The 17,248-nt window shown below is 45.6% G+C and overlaps 6 protein-coding genes across 8 annotated transcripts in view; 4 read left to right on the forward strand and 2 right to left on the reverse strand.

The window, feature by feature from the left end:
- LOC128305888 (nucleolar protein 4) overlaps positions 1-17,248 on the forward strand; it is a 289,274-nt gene that overhangs the window by 222,569 nt on the left and 49,457 nt on the right. The window lies entirely within an intron of this gene.
- LOC128305279 (alpha-tocopherol transfer protein-like) lies at positions 1,882-10,825 on the forward strand. 3 transcript variants are annotated; one of them, XM_053042653.1, is made up of 5 exons: positions 1,882-1,974; positions 3,302-3,486; positions 8,146-8,325; positions 9,304-9,398; positions 9,487-10,825. In XM_053042653.1, the coding sequence occupies exons 3-5, from the start codon at positions 8,157-8,159 to the stop codon at positions 10,162-10,164; spliced, it is 942 nt and encodes a 313-aa protein (XP_052898613.1). In that variant the 5' UTR covers positions 1,882-1,974; positions 3,302-3,486; positions 8,146-8,156; the 3' UTR covers positions 10,165-10,825. The 3 variants fall into 3 exon arrangements, with proteins under 3 accessions (XP_052898613.1, XP_052898614.1, XP_052898612.1); XM_053042654.1 differs by lacking the exon at positions 1,882-1,974 and adding an exon at positions 1,994-2,061; XM_053042652.1 differs by lacking the exons at positions 1,882-1,974; positions 3,302-3,486 and adding exons at positions 6,054-6,122; positions 7,956-8,026.
- On the forward strand, positions 11,046-13,059 carry LOC128305268 (la-related protein 7). The gene is made up of 3 exons (XM_053042637.1): positions 11,046-11,292; positions 11,349-12,252; positions 12,327-13,059. Exons 1-3 carry the CDS (start codon positions 11,109-11,111, stop codon positions 12,985-12,987), a joined length of 1,749 nt encoding a protein of 582 aa, XP_052898597.1. The 5' UTR covers positions 11,046-11,108; the 3' UTR covers positions 12,988-13,059.
- On the reverse strand, positions 13,123-13,914 carry LOC128305288 (NHP2-like protein 1 homolog). Its single transcript, XM_053042663.1, has 2 exons — positions 13,753-13,914; positions 13,123-13,638 (listed from the first exon to the last, which is right to left on the reverse strand). Exons 1-2 carry the CDS (start codon positions 13,753-13,755, stop codon positions 13,258-13,260), a joined length of 384 nt encoding a protein of 127 aa, XP_052898623.1. The 5' UTR covers positions 13,756-13,914; the 3' UTR covers positions 13,123-13,257.
- On the forward strand, positions 14,240-14,844 carry LOC128305287 (SNAPIN protein homolog). Its single transcript, XM_053042662.1, has one exon. The coding sequence runs from the start codon at positions 14,364-14,366 to the stop codon at positions 14,751-14,753; it is 390 nt and encodes a 129-aa protein (XP_052898622.1). The 5' UTR covers positions 14,240-14,363; the 3' UTR covers positions 14,754-14,844.
- On the reverse strand, positions 14,836-15,864 carry LOC128305283 (ribonuclease H2 subunit B). The gene is made up of 2 exons (XM_053042657.1): positions 15,758-15,864; positions 14,836-15,685 (listed from the first exon to the last, which is right to left on the reverse strand). Exons 1-2 carry the CDS (start codon positions 15,789-15,791, stop codon positions 14,859-14,861), a joined length of 861 nt encoding a protein of 286 aa, XP_052898617.1. The 5' UTR covers positions 15,792-15,864; the 3' UTR covers positions 14,836-14,858.

Consider the following 17,248-nt stretch of genomic DNA (forward strand, 5'->3'; position numbering starts at 1 on the left):
TTATTTCAGCTAACCTCACACACCGGCTAATAGTAGTTAATTATGAATCAAACAATGATTGCATAATCAAATCGTCGAGCAATTGTACGCGAGCATTTTTAGGTAGTGGGGAATAAAAGAAGCGCCAAAACGCAGCATCTTCACGTGGATCGGAGGAGCTAACCTTGTACACACAGCAACCGAAGAGGTATAATGAGGAACGGGTATGTTAACTCACTCACTGTTTGCCAAACACTTTTGGGTCTATGGTTCGGTGCGTGTTTTTGCTCGACGTACCAACGTCGCTCACTACCTGACAGTTTGCGAGCACTGCAACATAGGCACTGAGAGCTTATGTGCGCTTACACACGATTTGTGCAACAGATCACCACCTCCGGCATCTTGATGGTACGGGGCGCAAAACCGGGTGACCGACTCCCGTCAACCCGCTTGTCCATAAATATGAATTCTTTGCCCGGTTGTTGCAAACACCAAGCTCCCCACCACCCTGCGGTGTTTCTCACTGGCGCGTTTGCCCCGAACTCTATTTTGCATGGGTGCCGCCTGCTGCTGCAACAAACCTAGCCATGATCCTCTAGTATTCAATACACGCGGGCCAGCGAGCAGGACGGGTGTGCAAGAAAAATTTGAATACCACAACAAGAGGTTAAACTCCACCGTGCTCCGAGGTTTGGTTTGCTGTTGGTGTGCACGGTACCTTCCACGGTACCCAGTAGGAGTCACATTTCGGTCGCGGAAGGTAGCCAAACAGTTTGCCTTAGTGAACTTCTCGCCACGTGCGCCACGATCGTTGTTGGGTGGGAAAGCAAAAGGTACCATTTCGTTTCGAGTGATTTCAGCCAGGGCCGCATTTTAAAGGGTCAGTAGTCACGAACAATTAAAAGATGCGACCGTAGCGAAAAATGACTACTGCATACCATTTACCACCACGCGTTAAGACCGAGTTAATTGGGAAAAGTGGTTGCAACAACTCATTGTGCTGTGCGCTAAAACAATGTTCCATAGTTTTCTTCGTGGTCGGTTTAGAAATTGAAAACGTTTTACTAGCGTGCCGGTTAAAAAGTGATTAGTTGTTAAAGTGTCTTTTACCATTTAGTTGTGCCACATTAAGAACGCGCACGGGTGTGAATAGTGTAACGTTGGGGAGTGATGATGAAATGCTTTGTTTCTACTATTTTAATTGATTCACCCTGGAGGATAAAGAACCCAGTCATTCCTGCGTCTAATTCTAATGCGTGCCTAGTTCTATCGAGTGTAAGACGTACAAAACATCATATACAACTAATATTACCATTTTCTAACCTTCCTCACTACGGAAGGTCAACGAAAGTGCAGCACGAAAGTGTAGCTTAGCTTTAATTAAACACATTACTAACCAGTACCGTTAGGAACGATGATGCACGCCCTCTATTGTGTGTGTGTTTCTCCACTAGTAGATTAACGAAAAGGGGTGAGTGAACGCAGCAAAAGTGCATCTCCCGTTCGGAATCGCTCAGTTCTATTTTCGCGGCCCCGACTGCATTTTTCTGCATGTACATTATCAGACCCGAGTGCGCCTTTGTTTCCTATTTGCCTTCCCCTCCCCGGGAACGGAAAAGGCTAGGGGACGACTGAGAGGCACAATCTCGGAGTCAAAGTGCCAATAGGGCGTCGAGTGCGGTGAATAAGTGAGTCGCTACAGCACAAAGGCCTACTGGCCGCCGTCGACGACGCGGCAATCATCAGCGTGACCCGATCGGCCCGCGCTGCTGCTCTGCTAGAAGCGTTCGCCATTCACGCGCGCACCACTCTCACTTCCGTCTTCCGAAACGCAACCGATACGGCTCGCCTCCAATAAACGCAACCGGAGTGCAAGTGTTATATATCGGAACAGCACCAGTACGGGCAGCTTCAGTTGCAATCTCCTACTCTGACCATCCACTAGTTTGCCCATCCGTGTTCTAGCTTTCGCGGACGCACCCTGAAACGGTATCGGTAGGTTGTTGTCGAGCCCGTAGTGCTGTTTAAAAGTGAATGGTGTGGAAATTTGTTGCGAATACTTACCAAACACAGGTGACACAGGTTGCTATTTCCAAAACTTTCCAATAAGAGACGCAAGTCAGCTGTTTAACTTCTCACTACAACTACGCCAGTTCTGCTTTTGCGCAGAAGAACACCTGCACGTTTCCGTTCGCCGACTGTCAGAATATGAAAAACCGTTGCCAAGGGCAACCCATCCGCTGCGTTTGCGTACGATCCCATGTCCAAACGGGACTGTTGCAATTCTTCTTCGTCAGCTGTAGCACGGGATGCGTCATCGGTGTGGTGTGATTTCCGATTGGAATTCCACTACAAACTCGCCCACGAATCAACACTCTCTGCTCTCGATGGGAAGGATTCTGCGTCAGTAGTTACGTGTGTCAGGTGCTGCATCTTGCATCCAGCTTGATATGACGTGGGTGATTGTGATCAACACGTGGTGCGTGTGTATGTGACCTTTATAATGTGTTTAGGCAATTTCGAACGAATCACTTCTTAAGTTGTTTTCCGCTCAAACTATAATTCCTCGCATCGCATGTCCACATGCATTGTACAGGGTGTTGCGTGCATTACCCGGCCGTAATCGGAAAGGAGTTATATATCGTACGATTAAAGTGCGATGCGGTGCTGTTCTCGGGAAGTAGAAAAGCTGCAAAGTATGCAAATTTCACTGCGTGTCGCTATTGAGGAATCACCAAACATGCGTCAACGTCGATAACTTCCGCCTTTTCAGCGGCTCCGAGAGTGTTTATCGTGAAGTTTATATGCCCGATAAATAGATTCGTCAGTCTGAGGGTGACTGGCGAATGATCCGGAACGGCACTCCCGATAACAGCAAGGCACGGACGGTTTCGAATAGTGATAACCATTCTAAAAGTACGCCACTCAAAACGGAACGGAACGAATGATTGCGGTGGAATAAACTCTGCAAATGCGTTTCGGGTGCAATCTGATTAGACATTGCAAATCTGCGGCGTGTGTGCCATTTGTGCAGCAGGAATTTAATTGACCAGAACAGTGCAAACAGTGCTAGCGTACAGACTACGTTATTGTTGTCCGTCTTCATTCCCAGCCTATCTCCAAGGGGCCTGTGTGATTTGGATGGTTTTATTCTAGTCGAGCGTTGAACACGTTTAGTCCACAGTAAATTAATGTCGGAAGTGTTCCATATCCAATCACATGCTTCGCTTATGATCGCAATAAATATTGCACTGGACATTGTACGATGTCCCCATATGCCGTTCTAAACCCGGAAATACGCTTGTTTTCACCTACTTTGCAGCAACGACCAACGACCCCGCGTGCGATCGACCTAAGCCGAACCGAGCGGCACGTGTGATTGTGAGGTTTGCCGAAACCAGCCCGGGCACACCTTTAAGTGCAAGTGTTAAACAAAAACGAAAACAACCAAAAAATATCCCCACCAGTGTTCACTTGATCATAAACCCCGGCAGAAACGATACGACGGTAAGTACACACCAGAAATACCGGTACCATTAGGGGTCAGCACCGAGCGAAAAAGACCCACTACTTTGCATTGGCGCTACTGTTATTAGAGTGGCTTCGTTCGATCGGTAGCTCAAATCATAGCTTCCCAGCAGTATGACGACAGACGTCCGGATGTGTTGTGTCATAGCAACCTTTGAACCGCGTGTGAGCGCGCGCGCGCGCAAGATCTCCACCGGTTGACAAGGGGTGACATATACGCAACGGTCAAGATAGTACTAGTCGTCGTACTAACCGAGGGAACACCTTTGAGAGTATAGAACAACATGGGCAAAATATCAACAACACTCGAACGGATCACCTTTACTACTCTGTTCGATTACCTCACTGTGCTGGCACAGGAATTAAGCGCAAATAGAAGTGCTCCTACGCCGGTTTAATAATATGGCGTGCGTGGTGGTTTGCGACGTTTGTGTTGTTGACGCTTTGCTAGCATAGTGCACGCGACTCGCCATGTGTAGCTCCGGGCACGATCGCAAAAACTGTTGGGGTTTTGCTCTCGAACTCGGACGTGTCGCGATCGTGCCGGGGCTCTCTTCAATGTTCGAAGAATCGGTTCAAATTTACCTAACCCCCCCGCACATGGGTGGGAGTGTCTGGCAGGTTCGCGCCGTCATCTTGTGCTCGGAACTGCACTCTCAAGCACATGCAGCTGCACATCATCGCGTTCGCTCGCCATGCATCGATGAATTTTTCATTAACCAGTTTGCCTTTCGAGGGGGGGAAGCTTTGTTTCCCGCCACTTTCCGCCCGATCGTGCGCGAGACGACGCACTTTAACTTCCTACAATGCGGGAACTGTAAAGCGGCCGAACCGGAGGAACTACAAGCTTGCAAACAGGGTATGGAAGGATCTAGTCATCCAGAATCATTAAGAAGCAATTCATCCATTGCGAGGAACTTTGTCGAAAGAATCGGAACTCGGAACTCAAGCACGCTGCCACAGGCAACTGTTTGAACTCGGTTGAAGGTCGCGCATTGAAATTGCTCAAGTATTTTCTGAACTGAAAATGGAAAACGAAGCACACAAAAACGCAAACATCAGTTGCTTTGTTTAACGATTATGATGCAACTTCCGCCTTAAGTGGGACATCACTTACAAGCTTCCCATGATACTGATACGTGGTAATAGGCACGCGATAAAAATGTTTCTCCAGATAACGCCTCCAAACTAAAAAGAGAAATACTATTTGAAGGAAAGATTATTAAATAATTACAATACAACTAATGTAATAAACGTTTACAGGCTATTTTTTCTAAATTTATAACTTCAACCGTGCGGGAACTGATGTGTGAAACTGTTTTATGTTTTTGTTCGATTTACGTGGCCACCTCGCGTTACAATTATTTCACACCTCGTTCAGACATTAAGCGATAAATCCATCTAAATTGACGCAATGCCCAGTTCCGATGGTGTCTCCCAAGGCAAGTCATAAATTTAACGCCTTTTTAAACACCACCCAAGCGTGTAAACGTTCGCTACCGCCGTCCATCGCCATCTGATCAGTATTGGTGCAGTATCGCTTTGTTTAAATCATGACTCGGTAAAAGTTTTAAGGTAATTCAATTTAAAACTCATTCCTTTGTGAAATGGTGTGTTTCAATTTCACTGTGTCATTGACGATCACACTTATCAATCTCATCTCACTCACTAACCCTGTCCGTTAATTGTAGTAAAACATTAATTTTGCATGATTTGCACATTGTTCGGTGTCTGGCACCGAACCGCTGAATGCGGTAGCGTGATTCATCTGTGCGCGCGTACACACGTGAGGATCATCTCGAGTGACGCGCTTCATATGCTCACCCAGCACGACCGACCATGATCTTTGGGTTAGGCAGCCGCACCCATACCTCCCTTGTCACCTTACCCCGCTATGGAAAGCTTTATCCTGTTCATGTTTTTCGTACTCTCGTACGACACATACCTCGCGCGCAACTTGGACAATCTTGGACACTGTTTCGCTGTAAGTCGCATACTTCCTCCTGAAGGCTACCCTACCTACTTTCCAACCTCAATCCAAGCTCTATCTCACAACCAATGCCAAACAGTGAATGCACTTCATCGGGAAGCAACAAAACCATCCCAAAAACTGCAAACCTCGTTCAGCAAAGAGAATGCATCCCATATGCTTGAGGGTATAGTTCGCAATCGTAGTAGGATCACCATTCAACCAACCGCCAATCTTTTGTTGATCTTTCCATCTCAAAACTACCCCCGGTTGAGATGGACTCTAGGTTTGTTCAAGCGGGAGGGGTGTATAAACTGCAGGCCTACCCGGTGCATCGTACTTTACGCATCATGTGCACTGCTCACCTCCCTCCCTTCGATTACCCTTCCACGCTTCCTTCGCTCGTCATTCCCTCAACACTAACCGGTACACATAGCCGCGCGAATATCGACGATCTCCCTGTTCGGTTCGGCCGGTGTGTGTTTGTGTGCCGCCCAACAGGTGAGCTCAGAATTTTTATATAGTGGCTTGATCGATCAGCACTTCTCGCTAGTTGCCGAGAAACGTTCGCGAGCGTCGGTCATTAGTGCCGTGCTTTTTGTATCGTGCAGTGGTATCACTGGTGGATATTGCTTACCAGCCAAATGTTAGTACTGCCATCGGTGCATTACAAGTGAATACGTGGTGTTTTGCCCATTTAGTTGGGAGATATACTGCACTGAGTAAACGTGATCGTGATCTTATGTTGCAATTTGCTAATAGTTTCACTTTTTGCTGACTTAACACAGCCGTTTCCCGGTTTAGATCCGTCTCGTTTGGTGGTATTCTCGCGTGGGGGTGTCTTGCAGTTCTAATTCCAACCCAAACCGGACGTGTTGATCAATTCACTATCGGAGTATAAAAATATAGAAAACATTATAATGATATTTGTCAATAAAAGCAATCCCTAATCTCCAAATGGTGCTCCATCCATGGGAAGATGCAGGAACGTGTAAACTCCTTTTCCAAACACACAAGTGATAAAAACATCGATAAACCGGACAAGAACGCTATACCATATGTGCCTTCAAACTCATTCCATGACACATGTTTTGGGTGCGTGATTTTCTCACCTTGAGTGCGTACTGGGCAAGCGATCGAATTTGCCCAAGTGCCCGTAAGGGTGACGCGTTACACTTTCCATCCACCTTCAGTGAGGCCAGTGATCTTCAGTTTCCCTTCCATTCGATACCAACGAGAACGCGTGAAGGATTTGCGGGGTTGGCTTTAGCACAGAACCAGCGAGTGGCGAGGGTTGGGGGGAGTGGGGGGTTTTTCTAAAAAAAAACAAAAAAACCAACCCTTTAAATACTGTACATGTTTGGGGTAGTGTGGTACGTTGGCTATTTGGGTGGAATGATTTTGTTTTTCTTTTCAAATTCAGTGACCTACTCGGTATGATATTTGCAAAGGTGGCACACCGACCCGGCTCGAAATGGAACGTAAAAGTTAATGCCCTTTTAGCAGCAGGGTTCTCGATATCAAGTAGAACACACGATAAAAACCAATGCACTATTGTTTTGTGACGATGTAGCAACAGAACAACGTGGCTTACATTGCATCGTTGTAATGTCTCTATCTACCAGCTCAGCTATATCGTTTTTACTGACGCAAATCTATCATCAAACCGTTCTATCCGGAATGCACTCCAAGGGGGCTAATGCTTAAGCACAAATTGCTACCCTTTTTCGCGAGTCCCACCACCCTTCGCATTACGAAGATAAACAATAAGTTGTTGTACCAATTAAACCAAACCGCTGATACGGATACGGTTCCCGTGGGTATCCCTAACACTAAACACACTTCATTTTTACGTAAGAGCATCATTTTCGTGCTGCTTGTGCGTTCATCAAACGCAGTCAGCTAATTTGCGATCGACACAAAGTTGATAATGAAGATGGGAAAACATATTGATTGAGTGCGGTATAGGCATGAGAGAACTTTGCGCCATTACTGTACTTTGGTGCTGATAACGATCGAGCCCGCTTGGGATTTGCGAGCCTGTCGATAATGGGGTGATCTACAACAACACGGCTAATTGTAGGCAGACATGATTCGTGCGCTAACTACCGGCAAGCTGCAAGTCTCAAGGCGCTCCAGCTCACGCAACTGGCAGCTTGTCCGTTAGGTTCAAGGGTGATATGAGAGGGGGTGGGCTTCCGTCATTTAGCGGTACCGGTGCACAAACGCAATTAGCACCTGATTTGGTAGGTTACAACAATAGAGGCTTGTTTCTTTTATTGGCCACATCAAAAAATTCAACAAAACTATTTTTGTTTTCGGATCAACGAAACGCCATTTGTATGGAAAGGTCACGCAGATTATTTCCGCGATCACATCAAGAAGATCTCGTTTACTTTATGTAGAAAAATATCCCAAATTTGTGGGCCGTGCTACATGATTATTACATATTCTATATCGTATGGTTTAACATCTGCAGCTCGTAACTGGGTTTTAAACATTAAATATTGATTCCCGGCACTCCAAGAAGTATTCATTTCATCAACATGAGTAAGTAATTTATAGGTCGCTATTCGGGTCAATTCTATTGAGATCTAGTGAATTTTCTGTATTATTATATATTTAAACTAATTCATCGTATTTCTTTTAATCTCTTCCGCTTTTTCAAGGGGTTCCGACGATGCTGTCCGACGTAGAAGAGCTGCCCTCGGTGCAGCTGGGCGACTATGTGCTACGGTTTGAGCTGGAAGATCTGACACCGTTCGGCAAGGAAGTGGCTAAGAACGAGCTACGCGAAACGCCCGAAATTCGCACCGCTGCCATCGAGGAGCTGCGCACATTGCTCAAAGGTAAGCGTGTCTGGAAACCTTCGATGATCTCATTGCCCACGGGCTACGTGCCCTTGAGGATGAAATTGCGCGTACCCCATCAATCATGCGCAGCTAAGCACATTTCAAGTGAAGCTTAATTAAATCCGTCACCGTCGCTGACGCGAGGGGGCATAAATCCCATGAAGTTCATATAAAATTGTTCTTCCCAAAGGATGTTATATCGCTTTGTAGAAAACATTTTCGCTGCGTGAGTTGGCAAATACAACAGTGTCGTGGGTCTCAGGTGATAATTGAAACCATCAACAAACTAAACGATCATTGAGAGCTATCGTTTGGAATTACCGGACACATTTTAAAATACTTCAAAATACCGAGAGTTACTATTAGCTGTGATCAAATTGTGTAAATCAGAAAAATAGTAATAAAATCATATCATCAGGACTTAAGACCATTGCAGTGGGAAATAAAAAAATGAAGTCGACCATACAGCCATCAAGTCATTGGAACAACCCCGTACTGTTTGCGGTAAATCGAAAACCATCATTAGTCATGCATAGCGATCATGGAGGATTTTTTCCATGCGTCCATCTCCTGCCAGTCGGATGTGCGGCAAATTGCTTAGGATGATTGTTGTTGCGGGTATTGAACGATTCACAATCTCCCCAAAGCAAAACAGTCCCTGCATCTCACGTACCATTGCACCACCCTAGTTAGCTTGATCGATGATCGTAGACATCGTGACGAAACATTCAACGATAATTTGTACATACACTGGACGACCGGACGATGACTAGCCTAAAATGAAATTACTCAATGCGATCACAAAAAGATCGCCAGCGTGGAGAACTTTGCCCGTGATTCTTCCCCACAAAACGATAAATAATTACGGAGCCACCAATCAATAAGCAAGGCCTTTTAATATAACAAATCAACTAAATGAACTTTAAAAAATCTAAAATTATATTAACTTGAACGTGTTTCCGTTTCCTACCTCAGATGTTGAAGATTTGGTGGTGCCGCTAGACAACGATGACTGGATGATCCGATTCCTTCGTCCGTGCAAGTTCTACGCAAAGAGCGCCTGCGAGCTGGTAAGTAAACAAACATGTCAAGCATTATTTCGAGGTCTTATCTAATTGGCTAATATTTCTATAACTATTTTGTGTTAATTTGTTCCAGATTCAACGGTACTATCAGTTCAAAATAAAACACTTCGACATGTACAACGAACTGATGCCTTCCAAGGAGGCTAACATCTTCAAGCAGAACATCCTGGCCGTGTTTCCGAATCGTGATCAGCTCGGACGACGTGTACTCCTGCTGGAACTGGGCAAAACCTGGAAGCACAAGGAGGTTACGCTTGACGAAGTCTTCAAGGGATGCGTACTGTTCTTGGAGGCGGCCATGTTAGAACCGGAAACTCAAGTTCACGGCGCGGTTGTGATCTTCGACATGGATGGACTAACCCTACAACAAGCGTGGCAGTTTACACCACCGTTCGCCAAACGTATTGTGGACTGGCTTCAGGATGCAGTACCGCTGCGTATCAAGGGTATCCACATCATTAATCAGCCAAAGATTTTCAACATGGTGTTCGCATTGTTCAAGCCGATCCTGCGCGAGAAGTTGCGCAGTCGTATCATCTTTCACGGTACCGATCGTGAGTCGCTGTACAAGCACATCTCCAAGGAGTGTCTACCAGCCGTCTACGGTGGTACGGTAGATGCGCCACGTGTACAGGGCGAACAGTGGTATGAACTGTTGCTCAAGTGCGACAACGAGTACAAGGAGATCAACAACTACGGTTACACCAAACAGCTGGAGGAACAACGCAATAAGAAGAACAAGAAAAAATGATGATATACACCCCCAGGAGATGATACGATCGCTGGTATACCGACATGCGAAAGGTGAAAGATGCAAATGAGTAGACTTACATCTTGAACATGGTCGGTCTGGTCAGAAGGCGCCAGCATGCGCCATGTGATGCTTATATATTCCATTAATAACTACAAAGATCTATCACCAAACACTTAAGCTCCACTACTAAGGAACGATTCTGACCCGATTCCCCGATAGGATTTAGTCTACGCCAACAAACATTACGCCATGGTTTCGGGACTCACAAAAAGCGCAAGAAGCACGCACATACTACACACCGGAAGCACACGAAAAAAAAAACACTCAGTTAGCTCAGCTAGCATCCTTTTACTAGTTAGAACGTTGGGTACAAACACCAAAGCTGGCATTGCAAGCCATCTCACCGACGCGATGGTAAACAAAATTAACTAAACAAGGTGTGATAATGATTTTCATTCTAAAAACACAAGCGTGATAGCTGCTACTTTGTAACGGCAGAGATTTGTCCGTTTGCTTGTACAGTCCTTTCCCAGCTTCATTCTCTCTTTCGAATGGTTGAATAGACTGTTGTGAAGTAAGTAAACTTAGGATAAATTATCTTCTTTTTAACATATCTGTAAGTATTGCGGGTAGAGAAGTTGAACAAATAAAAGTTATGAAAGGTACAACGGTGTCGATTTTCGGCTTTTTTCAATTTGATTAATATCACTATTCTGCAAAAAAGCTTCAACTTGTTCAATATGGCCTTTCAAGGGGTTTGTCGATTTTGAGCAATGCGCATATCCAATGTGCGTCTACCGAGACATCATCGTGCTGGCAACACTGCTGTCATTCCACAATACGAAAAATGTTTTTTACCGGGAAGGTTTGTATAAACATCAACAAAACCAGCTGGGCAGCAACGAGTTGAGAATCGATTTTCGAGCCGTGCAGTGATTAATATGGAAAGTTTGGAAATACCAAACCCCGGCAAAGATGCGGAAAAGGATACGGCAGCAGCCAAGAAGGGCCGCCATCGCAGCCGACACAAATTTAACTCCATTCGCAAGCACATGGAATTTTACTTCTCGGATGCTAATTTAGCCAAAAGCCGGTACATGGGAGAACTACTACAAAACGGACCGTGTAAGTTGATTCCGTTTACCTTTTCGGCTGCTTTATCTAACGTGAACTATTTACAGTCATTCCGCTGGAGGAGTTTTTAAAGTTTAACAAAATCAAAGCACTGACTACGAACGTGGAAGACATTGGAAATGCACTGACAAATTCCGCCCTCCTTGAGCTTTCCGATGATCGTGCCAAGGTGCGCCGCCGGACAGAACTGGTAGTAAAGGAAAACTGCGAGGAATGTACGATTTATGTGGAATGTTTACCGCCGAAAGCCAACCACGACTGGGTGACGAATGTGTTCTCGAGCTACGGCAAGGTGGTGTACGTATCGTTACCAACCTTTAAGCACTCGCGCAAGATCAAAGAGTTTGGATTTGTGGAGTTTGATGAGGAAGCGAGCGTCCAAAAGGCACTAAAAGCCTTTCAAACGTTTGGCGGAGTGCTGTCATTTGAAACAACTGATCCGGCAAAGATGGCTAGCATTAAAACATACGAGCAGGACAAGACCGAAGTTCCGGAAGAGAGTGAATCGGTGGACAAAGAATCTGATGGCAAAACCCCAACGGAAGTTGATTCCCCTCCACTTGGTGGAACGGTACGATCGTCTACAGATCCCGTAGTCGAAACGGATCTAAAAGAGGAAGAAATTTCTGAAGAACCACCGGCCAAAAGACACAAAGTCGAACCGACGAGTGACGAGGACGATGATACGCAGGATGAACAGCAATCGGATCGGGAGGGAAATGCACAAAAGGGCGGCCGCACAAGCGACGATGAGTTCCACACAGACCAAGAAGAACCCGCGGGCGAGGACGAAAACAAGAAGGCGAATGAGGAAGTAAAAGAAGGCAATGGCCAGGATATGCAAGTAGAAGGAGGCGGTAAAAAAAAATGTCGCCAAAGGAAGGGATGTAGTATCATCAAGAAAGAGCTGCAACTGGACGATAAGGTTTATGAGCTGAAAATTACAACCAAGTGAGTACGCGCGAAGTATTTGAAGGGGTAATATGAATAATGAATACAATTTCTTTACTTGCATTATGTTATAGAAAAGATTGGCGACGTTTAAGGAACAAGTATTTAAATTTGCAGAAGCAAGAAGCGAAAAAATTGAAGCGTCTATTCCAGCAAACGAATAAACACCATAAAAGGGGCCACCCGAAAGCAACGACATCGAGCGCGGGCAGTGGTATAGCGATCAAATCGATTAAATCATCTCCGAGAGTTAACTTTTACGGAGCTATGCCGGTCGATGAGGAACAGGGCGACGGGACGGACGGATCAAACCCTCTACAACCGGAAGCACCCGAGGAAAGTGTCGCCATTGCGAAGCGTCCACTGTTTTCCTTCGAACCTGGTCTGATCGTAAGCGTGAAATTTAGGGAGCCGTGTATCGACTTGAAGGATTTCCGCGCGGAGCTACGGCAACATCCGTACGTGAAGTATATCGACCTAAAGGAGGGAACGTTTGATGCTTTCGTACGTGTTGATAAGCCTGCGTCGGCCAATGCGTTGGTGAAGGAGTACAATTCGGCGGAATACAGCGCGCATATACTGAGTGGCGAACAGGAGCAACAGTACTGGGACAAAATGATGCGAGATCGGGAGGATAAGCTGAACAAGCGTGTTAAAACTGAACGGATCCGAGGTCGTACGAAGTTGATTCGTAAGATTAATAATCACATCAAGTTTGATGATGATGATGATTGAATTTGTACTGCAAGCGAAGTGGACAGTTGCTATGGAATCTTAACACTTGAAAATAAAAAGGAACTTATCTTAAAAATGCGAGCAAATTTGCATACCCATTTCTTTCGTGCTAGATCAATTAGAAGACGTTCCGAATGGGCGCGCTTTACGGACTTATATCCGTAAAACCATAGTTGTTTATGATTTTTCTTCCATTCTTGTATCCCGTTTTCAAAAACAGATAAAATGCGTCATAATACACTTTGTACTTTGTCCCAGTCTTCACCCTGTTTAAACGAGCAGCCGTTCGATCTCCTGCTGGATTGATACAATCTGAGATTTCAGCTGCGATCCTTCGTCGATCGTCACGGAGCACGCCACGATTGGGCGCGATACACCGCACGCACGACCGAGCGCCTGCTTCGACCGCACAAACACGTACGGCACGTTTTTGTCCTCGCACAGCAGCGGAAGATGCAAGATGATTTCGATCGGTTCGGCATCTGCCGCCATCACGATGAACTCAGACAGACCACGGTTCAGCGTTTTGGTAGCTTCGTTAGCACCGCGACGCAACTGCTTGTAGTTTACCGCCTGCTGGATAAGCGTCATGATCTTCGAAGTAAGCGACTGGTCGGCCAGTGGGTAAGCCTTAGGGTTAACCTCTTCAGTCTGTAAAGGAGAGTAGCATATAGAACACCGTCGGATTAAAGCACCGGATGAGGTGAAATATCTCGCGGTTTGTGCACCGTGGGGCACAAGTTATGAAGCAGATTACCATCTTACCATCTTAATGTTTTGATGAAATTCGGTTGCAGAATAGAGTAGTTTGTTGTAAAAATGGAATTACTTGCGGCAAATTTCTAAGCCTCGGCTTCAAGCTTCATTGGCCGGAATAACTAGGGAAATGATGAGCAAAGCGGCAACCGCGTGGTTGAAGAATATCTATCGGAGCAGGTTTGTATATAAAGTTGCTAGTGTCGCCATTATCGCAGCTGTCATGTCATGGCTTTGGTTTGCATTTGTTAAATATTTGGAAACAATTTTACATTTTTATGCAGCTTATTGTAGTAAATGACTAACTTACAGTAGTTCTTGATAAGTTTAAGTAATTTCGAAGAAGAATAACCTGAAATTTATTGAATAACTTGAACAATAAATTGGAAACCCTCAACTGGCACTCCAATGTCAGAAACGGCACATCAAATTCAAGCCACCTTTTTACATTGATCTTGACCGAACATACAAAAAGTCAAAAGTTGATAACAAATCGTAAACAAAACCCAGCAACAATCCAATCCATTATTTGTTTGCCCCAGTAAAATTGAATCCTATTCTGCTGCTTCATAAACCCCGTGTTACGAATAATCGCAAGAAGAAATATCGTTCCTTCGACAATGGCGGATGATCATTCGGATAGTTCACTTACATCGATCGATGATGAGCGGACGGACAATACGGAAAATCTATGCGAAAACCCAACCCGAGACATCCTGACCGAGGGCTTCTTTCGCCTCTTCAAACCGGTTATCGACGATCTGGAAAACAATATTCGTGGTGCAAGCAAAACGCAGAGCGAGCTACGTCAGCAGCTGGAAGAATTGTCTGGTGAGATGAAGAATCTTAACTTCGAGAACGATCCGGTATTGCACGAATATTTCAAACGTATGGTGCGCGTCAAGCAGAAGGTTGTTGTGATAATGAACATCCTGCAGGGTGCACAGGAAAGGCTCGTGATGCTGTGCCAGCAGCAGGAACTTCAAGCACCCATCGTCCCCAGTTCGTGAATATGGCGTATTACCAAAGCTAGTATAATGTTTAATTTTACGTAGCCGTTAATTTTCATTCCAACACAAATATATACTTGTTTGCTTACTACGCACGGAATGTGTTTATTTTTTGAAGAAGCTCGAAATGCTCTTCGACCCACTAGCCGCCTTCGCTAGAGCCTTCGCTTTCGCGGATACTTTCTTCTCTGTCGCCGGTAGTTTGACAGGGGTCGTTTCGTGGATGTCTTCCTTTTTGATCTTTTTTACCACCGTAGACTCCAAGTCAACTATGGATTTACGTTTTTTGGAGATATTTTCATCCTCGGGAAAACCCAGCGCCGTCGCCAGTTTGCGACCAAACTCGAGTGAAAGATAATCGGCAATGATGCCGAGAGCCGTGTGCAGTGTGCCCTTCTCGTCTTCCGCCTCCTCCGTTTCGTTCTCCTTCTCTTCCTTGATGTAGTTCAATGAGCGGGCTGCAGGTCCTTCCTGCTTGCCTATGGCTTTGCTCAATTGGTGGCATTTGCTAACAAGCCATTCCAGTGTTTTTGTTTCGTTGAACTTAAATGCTAGAATGTTGCCGGCACGCTTTTCATCCGCCACCAGGCTCATACGCGACGGAGACACCACATCGGTGAGGCTTGAGATGTACGGGAACGAATCGTCTATCAGGATTTGATCTAGCGGTACTGCTCGTTCGCTGCACTTTTCTACTAAGTAAGGTAGCACAAGAAACAGTGGATCGACCGGCGTAGTCAGGAATAATTTCCCATTGGAACACACCGATTCGTTGATGAACCATGAACGATGTTGTTCGTTAAAGCAGCTCACTTCGTACAGATTGGATGAATCTTTTGTGCGTCGGATTAGATATTTTGATTCATTTCTCGTCGCAGGATTGCGCAGAGATACAACACTCAGGCTTGCACTATTACTCTCTATTAAGGAATCTACAAAAAAAAGCGAATTGTGAAAGCGGAATTAAAGTGATGTGGACTTGATAAGAAAATGGTAGTCCTTACCTTTAAATACAAAAAAGAACTTGTTCGAGGACATTATGAACAGCACAACAGATGTTAAAAAACAACAAACAACTTTAAGCGCGAATTGGAAATGAAAGGGTGTTGTTGGTGTAACTATTCCCCAACAAACATCCCAAGGTTGCTACACACAGGTGCACTTAGCCGAGACATCGACCATGAGAAAAACATCAGCAGGAAGTGTCGGAAACATGTTTGATGATGATGTTGATGCAGTCTCACTATTGTTTTATTTAAGCAGTCCTACAAACAATTTATCATGTATGGAAATTTGTGGTGAAATGTAGGACAAACTCAAGAGAAATGAGTGCAGAATATATGATCAGGACTATTCGAAGGTCATTATTTCGTCCTAGAAAAAAATCACACCGCTCAACATTTAAATTGATGATCAATAGAACAAAGGTTTTATATCGGCATTTCGGATGCAGACCATGAGAAAGCCCTCCTTCGGAAAGTAGGATTGTGCCATTTTCAAGCAGCATATCAGGTTGCAATGATAACCAGTTATACTCTTCAAATATCTGAGCTTGGGTATACGGGGAAACCCAACCTTTTGGGAGAATGGGTGATATGGCTAAATTGGGGGGAGGGAGGTGCTAGCATCTGGGAGGTGGGGCGGCTGGCTCTCTCTTCTGTCCTGGCTTCGTACGGGACTTTAAACAATTGCGAAGCGTAGGCGCTCCGACGAGACAGGGGGTCGGGGGAGAGGCCTTGCAAGCCACCCCCAATACCACCGCAACGAAAGGACATCAAAAAGATTCGAATCGGAATAACGGTAATCGACCCACGCTACGAAATAGAACTAACGGTTGGAAACTTGGAACATGGAACTGCAGATCCCTTACGGCACCCGGAAGTACCCGCATTCATGCGGACGAGGTGAGAGCCCGCGGCTTCGGAGTTGTAGCACTTTAGGGCGTCAAGATTGTCATCGGAGATTTTAACGCTCAGGTCGGACGGGAGAAGGTATATAAACCCACAATTGGAAGTTTCAGCGCCCACCAGCTGACGAACGACAACGGGCTTCGCCTTGTAAACTTCGCCTCCTCCAAGTACATGACCATTCGCAGCACCTTTTTCCAGCACGCACCTCGCTCCCAGGAGGTCCAAAGCCTCTCAAATATTTAACAACAACAACAACAACGCACCTCGCTTCAGCTACACCTAGAGATTACCACAGCAGACATATTCCCAGATTGACCACGTTCTCATTGATGGAAGGCACTTTTCGGATATTATCTACGTACGGACATATAGGGGAGCAAACGTCGACTCAGACCATTTCCTAGTTATGGTTAAGTTACGCCAGAAACTGAGCGTAGCCAATAAGCTGCGCTATCAGCCAACCCCAAGGCTCAACACAGATCGACTGAGGCAAGCTGATGTGGCGAGAGATTTCGTGATCGCGCTCGGGGAAGCGCTGCCGGAGGATACCACTACCGAGGCGAAATCCCTCAACGATCACTGGCG

The sequence above is a fragment of the Anopheles moucheti genome, chromosome 3, assembly GCF_943734755.1.
Source record: "Anopheles moucheti chromosome 3, idAnoMoucSN_F20_07, whole genome shotgun sequence".
In the NCBI taxonomy this organism is placed as follows: domain Eukaryota; kingdom Metazoa; phylum Arthropoda; class Insecta; order Diptera; family Culicidae; genus Anopheles; species Anopheles moucheti.

Excerpts from the sequence above, each read along its gene's own strand:
- LOC128305268 (XM_053042637.1), top strand. The coding sequence starts at position 11,109 with ATGGAAAGTTTGGAAATACCAAACCCCGGCAAAGATGCGGAAAAGGAT. Across the intron at positions 11,293-11,348 it reads ACTACTACAAAACGGACCGT|TCATTCCGCTGGAGGAGTTT; the intron begins GTAAGTTGATTC and ends AACTATTTACAG. Across the intron at positions 12,253-12,326 it reads GAGCTGAAAATTACAACCAA|AAAAGATTGGCGACGTTTAA; the intron begins GTGAGTACGCGC and ends ATTATGTTATAG.
- LOC128305287 (XM_053042662.1), top strand. The coding sequence starts at position 14,364 with ATGGCGGATGATCATTCGGATAGTTCACTTACATCGATCGATGATGAG.
- LOC128305283 (XM_053042657.1), bottom strand. The coding sequence starts at position 15,791 with ATGTCCTCGAACAAGTTCTTTTTTGTATTTAAAG. Across the intron at positions 15,686-15,757 it reads GTTCTTTTTTGTATTTAAAG|ATTCCTTAATAGAGAGTAAT; the intron begins GTAAGGACTACC and ends TTTTTTTTGTAG.
- LOC128305279 (XM_053042652.1), top strand. Across the intron at positions 8,326-9,303 it reads GCTGCGCACATTGCTCAAAG|ATGTTGAAGATTTGGTGGTG; the intron begins GTAAGCGTGTCT and ends TTCCTACCTCAG. Across the intron at positions 9,399-9,486 it reads CAAAGAGCGCCTGCGAGCTG|ATTCAACGGTACTATCAGTT; the intron begins GTAAGTAAACAA and ends AATTTGTTCCAG.